The sequence below is a fragment of the Clarias gariepinus genome, chromosome 26 (genome assembly GCF_024256425.1).
Source record: "Clarias gariepinus isolate MV-2021 ecotype Netherlands chromosome 26, CGAR_prim_01v2, whole genome shotgun sequence".
Classification (NCBI taxonomy): Eukaryota; Metazoa; Chordata; class Actinopteri; order Siluriformes; family Clariidae; genus Clarias; species Clarias gariepinus.
The window spans coordinates 20,925,209-20,932,500 of record NC_071125.1 but is presented as its reverse complement, the minus strand read 5'-3'; the positions used below and the strand labels follow the sequence as shown (position 1 = coordinate 20,932,500).

The following is a 7,292-nucleotide window of genomic DNA, read 5'->3' as shown; positions in this document are numbered from 1 at the left end:
GGTTTCGGACATGAAGCGGGTGGACCGATCATGGCTCCGGCGTACTGAGAAAACGGTCTACCTTGATGGTGTCCAAGCACTACTGAAACACTGGGATAAGTGCATTAGAGAGTGCTTATTATTCTGCACCATCAAAAGTCCCGGTTTGACTTGAACGGGCTAGCATTTGCGGCATTGTTACTTCTCATTCGGCAGACGCCATAATCCAGGGCAACTTATATTAGTGCTTTTATCTCTCCATTAACAAATCTGGTTCACTAGGTTACTGACTAGAAGTCAAACATTTTTTTTGGTGGTTGACCCAAATTCCTAAGAAACAGCTATGACTTCAGATGCTGTTTAAAGATTGCCAGTGACTCATCTGTACAGACAGCTTGAGGAAGTTCAGACGTTTATTCCACCACCTCTGTTCTCCAAACAGCAGTGACCTCTCTCTTCAAAGTCATAGGTCATCCCTGAACGATGTTGGCTTTAATGGATAGAGGGATGGATTGTTGGATCGACGGAAATATACATCACTCGTTACACTTTACACTGTAGCTCAGGGTTGTGGTGCGTGGTGTTGATTATTTACAGTACCAGTCAAAAGTCTGGACACAAGTTTTGATGTATTGTCTATATTTTAGAACAATACCGATTTGTTCCAAAAAGGCTCACTGTGTTCTGTGTCTGAGTTACTGATCAGAAGGTCGATGGTTCGAACCCCATCTCCGCAGGCTGCCACCGTTGGGCCCTTGAGCAAGGCCCTTAACCCTGTCTGCACTTTAACCCTAATGGCACCATATAATGGCGGAGTCCATGTTACTGACAAAGTTAGAGTTAGAAGGTGTATCCAAACTTGTGACTGGTGGTGTACTACGAATATTACGAGATGATCTGATGAAAGTATTTGTAACAGCCTCCTAATGCACACTGTACATATAACATGTCTCCATGAAGTGGACGTTTGCTGTGTCCCAGGCAAAAATAACAAGCACTAGTTTTGGGAAACCCTGGAATCTTCAACATATGCATTCCACTTTACTCAACATGCGTCTTTAGTTCTGTCTGTCCGAGGCCTCGGGAGGCACAGCGACTTGTCACATGACCATCCCAGAGGCATTTTCAAGGCCGTTACTAGAACATAAACTTGGTATGCAAGCTTTCAGCAGCGTTCAAAAGTCAGCATTTAGGTCCGAGCTTCCAGGAAGTTTCTCTTGCAATGAGAAACTTATTAAAACGCCTCAACTGCGCTATCGTGTGCGGTGTTTTTCAAATTTTTCATTATTATTTTTACCTGGAAAAATAGTTACCAGAGGTAAATTGTGCTTTATTAAATTGCAGCTCCTGCGTGAATGTAAATTGCTGGTGAGTTGTTGTTTTTTCCCATCTTGTTAATGAATTATTGTAAAACCTGACTTGGATTATTTTGCATGTTTCAGATGAACGTTTTCACAATGGGCCCGGACAACACAGGAACATGCAAGGTAGGGTCTCGTTTCTTGAACCAAATAAACCAAATACAATCTTATTCACTGGCCAGAATTATTGGACGGTCTTGCAACCTCTTGCTTGTTACTGTGTTTATGATCGGACGGTCAGGGGTTCGAGCCCCAGCACTGCCAAGTTGCCACTGTTTAGTCTTTGATCTTGGCCTTTAAGCCTACTGTATCTGCTGCAGGGTCGCTGTATCCTGGTTTCGACCCCAAATAATTTACTCGTATCACAATCTTAATATGATGTGAAGGAACATGGGAAACAGATTAACGCAGTGAGGACTAGGCAAAGTTTTGGAATTTTTGAGCCGTGGCCATTTGCCGATTCTGGCATTTAAAAATGTATATATAGCGTACCAGAGGTTTACCCGCAGCACTGCCCGCGTACATCTCGGGTCTCTGGTTTGAGTGCAAGGGAAAGAAGTTCTACATTCCAATTGGGCACATACAAAAATATGGCATCAGCAAAAGATGTTTTTGAAAATATTTCTGCATCAAAGAAACTTGTGTAAAGGGCAATAAGGAGTAATAAACTAAACAGTCAATATTTGGAGTGAGAACTCATTGCTCAGGGGTTTTAGACACAGATTTGTGCAGTTTTATAAGAAAACTGTTGTTAGGTTTTACTGAGCATGCTGGAGAATAAAAGTTCTTCTGGTAACTTTGTCACACTCGCGTCTTTCTATTTGTTTCCCTTTATTTTATATGAGCTTAACTACTCCAACACCTCGGGTTAAACTATATTTTTTGTTTGGCCATTCAGCACGTGTATGTAAAGATTGCACACGCCCGAGATACAAGATACGGCAAGGGGCATGGGAGGAGCATGGGGTTTCTAAGTGAGGGGTTTACGGTATGCTGACACCTTTAAGGGATTCCCCCGAGCTTTATTAATAGTCATGGTGAAGGTGAGCTGGAAATGAAAAGTGTTTAAAGTCAAAGGGCGTGTGGGCATGTCGCTAGGTATGTGTGGGCTACGGAGAATGAAAACGGTGTCCCCTTAATTTTTTGATTTATTCTGGGATTTGAACTCACAGCCTTTTGAGTAGTAGCTCTCCTCCTGTAAGGCTGAACCATCACCACCACGTCCTCCGTCCCAATACTGTCTAATGTCACCTATGGATGAATTCTACTTTTTAACCAGAAACATTATCCTGGTTAGTGTTGTGGTCGATTCAATACGACTTGGCGTCCCCATACGTTGTTCATACATTGTATAGGTTTGGGAACCACTGAGTAAACAAAAATGTCCAACCGTGTTGTATGGGAAGTGGTACGACCGTAATTACACACCGTGTTCAGTATCAGCTTACACTCTGAGTTCCTGGGTAATATATGCTGTAACTGAGGAAGCAGTCAAGCTGATTTGTCAGGTAACAGAAATTGTAATAAGCCCTAGTCTACACTTTTAATGCATTTGTCCCAGACGAGGCACTGACTGGCGTTACCATGGTTACGTATCTAGTAAAGGTATTAATGCTATTTAAGCTTTGTTAGCTTGTAATACAAACACACATATATGTCTTTTCTGACGATCACATGATGGCATCAATGGTGCAACTATTGACATCTTTAAAGGGAACATAATACTGCACATTACTGCCATAATTCAATTTGAGATTCAACAACTGTTGAAGTGCGTATACATGTTTTATATACTGTAAACGTACATCGGCTTTTTATATGTAGGATTTTCGTTTATTTTGCACATATGATACAGAACATGTGTGTGCCTTCTGAAGTTTATGCAACATGGAAGTTACTAATCCTGCTTCCCTAAATATTTTTGTTTGCTACATTTAGCCATTTTGGGGAAATGATTTCATATGTGCCCTCAACCTGGCCATTCTTCAGCGTTAAATTGTCTCGCTTTAAACAATAATCATTTAAAATTTAAAATAAAATAAAAGTATTGTTATTAAAATCGGTGTAAGCTTCTAGAAGCAAAATCGTTGCTTAAATTAAAGCCTGTTTTTTGGTTAAAAGCTTCAAAAGCAAAAGATCTGTAGTGTCCGTAACCAGGTCAATTTCATGTTGCAATATCTTAACAATTTAGCCTTTTAAAATGTGTTTATGAAAAACGAAGCATAACGGAAGATAAGAAACATTAAGTATTATGTAAAATGGTGTTGGATGATCCTATCCCAAAATTCACTTTTTCACTTGGGTGAGACACTTTTGGCCAATATCATAAAAATAGCCTTAGTTTTGATTTCCTAATGAATGGGAGTGCAAAACATAAGAATCCCCGAAATCTCACACACACCTGAACACTTGGCTCGTCCCTCTCGCTCCGTGTGCTCCTCTGTAGCCAGATTGTACGAGACCTTGCTTTGCGAGCTCTGTGTAGAAGGATAAGCAGATAAGCCCGATGATAAGGAGAACGTGTCTGGCTGAAAGAAAATTGGCGCTCATGCATAATCGTGATAATGCGTGTTGTTTTTTGAGATACACGATGACCTAATGCGCGGCTTAAATTGCTAGTTTTGCACAATTCATTTGTGTTGATGTCATTCAGGGGAAATCCCCATAGTGTCTCCTTTCAGTCCTGCGCACAGCTTTTCTTCAAGCCACTCGACCTGAACAAGGCACACACACACACACACACACACACACACACACACACACACACTGCGAGATGATGCAATCCAGAGAAAGCGCTCAGAAACTTTCCAGCTGTGCCCTTTGACTTGCTTTGTCAAGAAGAATGACCTTTGAAAGTATCACAGTAATGAGTTTCTCTCTACAAGATGAAATCACCGCCATGAGTTCGCAAAAAGTTTGCGTTTATTTATGTGTGTTTTATTTTTATTGCGGATTTATCACTACGAGTCTGAGCGTAAACGGAACGGAAACATCCTCAATCGCTTACAGTTTTCTGGGATTCTCGAGGGCCAGAAGTATTGGAACACAATCAGGAAAAGGTGGCTCTAGCTCTAAAAGCCAGAGTCGTCAGGAGAAGGGGCGTGGCCTTGTCAGCGCGTGATATTCACCATCCATCCATCTAGGAAACTGTAGTCCAGCTAGGGACTGTGAAAGCCAGTGGTGATTACCCTGGTAGGACCTCCGGTGAGCATTCACACACTTAGGAGCAGTCAATTTGGGGACACCAGTTAGTCTAATCTGCATGTCTTTGGACTGTGGGAGGAAACCGGAGTACCCGGAGGAAACCCATCAAGCGCGGGGAGAACATGCAAACTCCATGCACACAGACCCAGAGAAGGGGAATCGAACCCGGACCTTGATGTTAACCATGAACTTGCCTGTAAAGTTACCGAGACTCAGCTCTGAAGGTTGGTTTTTCAAAATCTCAGTGTTAAAAATACCAGAATCCACGCTCTGGCAGAGCTTTAAATTAGAACGCCGCGTGTGTCACAACGGCATGATGACAGAGCGCCGCCATCAGCGCACGTGACGTACCTAATGCAAGATCAAACAAATCCGTTGCATACAGTAAGTCTGTTGCTTATTGCAATTCCAAAAGGAAAAGACGAATGATGTAATCGAACACAGCCTGTTGAAAAGGTGCTGCTAAAAAGAAAGACCAGGAGGAAGAGAAGAGTCTGTCTTTCTTTAAGGAACCAGCAACTTATATTTTCTCTGTATCATTCTTTCCTTCGCTTATATCTCTTCCAAATCTCTTCCATATTCACTTTCTCTCTCTCTCTCTCTCTCTCTCTCTCTCTCTCTCTGGACAGATGGTCATTTTATCGCTCGGCAGTCAAGGATACCAAACAAATAGTACAGCTGAACGAGCGCCGCTGCCATTATATCAGTCAATGACATCACACACGTATTCATGAATGCGAACACACACACACGCACACGCACACACACGCACACGTGCACTCGATCGCACACACTACCCAGAACCCCCAGGCAAACCACGCCAGAGACTTGCATTGCTACTAAGGATTACATCAGTGTCTTAGAGAACACACTGTGCAGGCCAGCAGCACACCACGAACAAGTTTCAGGATTAATCTGAACTCCACGACAAACACCATCACAACAATAATGTTCTGTGTTCAAGTCATTGCTTTTAAAAAGCCCCCCCTGCGGCACAAACAAACCATTTCTTCTGGTTAATCCCAGAATGCTACAGCTTTCCCTAACTGGTGGTCCAAGAGAGAGAAATTGGCGTTCAAGTCAAACCAGGACTTTTAATTGCACAGGATTGATTTAACAGAACACGGGTATGTGTTACTTCCCTTATTTCCGCTACGCTATTGCACTTATCACAGCATTATACTGGTGCGTGGATACCATCACATGTTCGGACCGCCCGCTTCATGACTGATACGCCAGCCTCCCAGGAAAAGCCCCTTGTAGTTGACGTTCCGGCCAATCCAGAACATCAACCATCTTAAGACTGGTTTATATAATACGCATTACCCCAGCGGCTTCATATTTCTAGCGTAGTCTACAACAAAACAAGCTTATCAACAAAAATAAATAGATAAATAATCGGCGTAAATGTGTAAAGCACCTACTAATCATTTGCACAGGAGCCCATCTCTATAGCTCGATGAGCAGATGGAGGGTTTTTTTCCCCCATAATGTTCAGCACCAGAGAAACAAGTGTGGAGTGGAATGGTCACTCGAACACACTCGCGGATCCAGACTCCGAGCTGTCTAAGTGGGATCAAAAAGTGGCAGATCACGAAGGAATCTGTTGTGCGACAAGTGCAAGGATTTTATTATACATTTTATTCAGCTGTAAAAAAAAACAAGAGAAAGGACAAATTTCGTTCTGGACGGGCTGGTGGTGGTGGTGCTGGTGGTGGTGGTGTTCAAAAACCATAGAGACCACGCACCTGTCTATTTAAGACGTGCTGTGGGGACAACATTAATAAGTTAAAAAAAGAGGTGTGAGACAGGTACAAAGCTTAAGTACAGAAAAACAAAACAACAACACGTATTTAAGGCTGATCTTGCTGCGTGTGTGTGAAGGCTTGACTAGATGTGAAATGATGTCACACACCAAAGTTCTTGGAGTCGGGTCCCCGGGTCCGAAACCATGAGTCAGAAGGACGCTTTAGGTTGGGTACTGGTTCATGTGCCGAGTCTGAAGTCTGCTTTAAATGACCTCGCACTCAGGCCGGAGTACCTCGAACGCCTAACTGCCTCCATTAAACCCACTTGATATGTTAATTCACGCGGCGGTTATTTGCATGATTGCTCTCCTTTCGCTGGATGAAACCTAACAAGCCAGGACGAACACATGCCCGAATTTAAATGTTTCCCAGACTGCCGAGAGGAGGGAAAAAAATCTCTCTTCCGAGTTTATGTATTCAAGACACGGCGTGCGACAGGTTCGGCAGAAAAGCGTCTTCAGAGCTTTGAAGGGAATTAATTGGTAGTCTTTTTTTTTTTTCTTTTCCCCCAGACTTTTATCTAAGTTAACTTATTAGCAGGAGAGCGTGTTAGGGCTCCTCCGTAGCGCCGCTGGTTAAAACAAAACCACTTTGTTGCTGTAACAGCCTCGGTTGACTCGCCATGGCCGTCTCTTTGAAGCCTGCGGGTATTAAAGCACGTCGTGCCTCACAGCTATCTAAGCCGGAGCGCTCGTGTTGCATTATTAAACACCTCTTTATTTATTATTTTTTTTGCACAGAGCTTTTAGACGCTAAGCCGAACAAAACCTATCGTCAATAGTGTACGCTGAATGGAAAAAAACAAGCAAGCAAAAGGAAATTTTATTCATTTTAAAACAATCGTGACTCGTTTTTATATTGATTCAAGGCATTCTCTGATTAAAAATTGTATACTCTAGAATTTTTAAAACCCTGGCTCACTGATGAGAATGTCCTCTCT

The 7,292-nt window shown here is 42.6% G+C and overlaps 1 protein-coding gene across 1 annotated transcript in view; it reads left to right on the top strand.

Moving 5' to 3' along the window:
• Positions 1-7,292, top strand: part of map3k22 (mitogen-activated protein kinase kinase kinase 22) — a 65,680-nt gene that overhangs the window by 16,164 nt on the left and 42,224 nt on the right. The window contains exon 3 of the mRNA XM_053488341.1: positions 1,422-1,466. Within this exon, the coding sequence (XP_053344316.1) occupies positions 1,422-1,466 (45 nt within the window). The remainder of the gene's footprint in view (positions 1-1,421; positions 1,467-7,292) is intronic.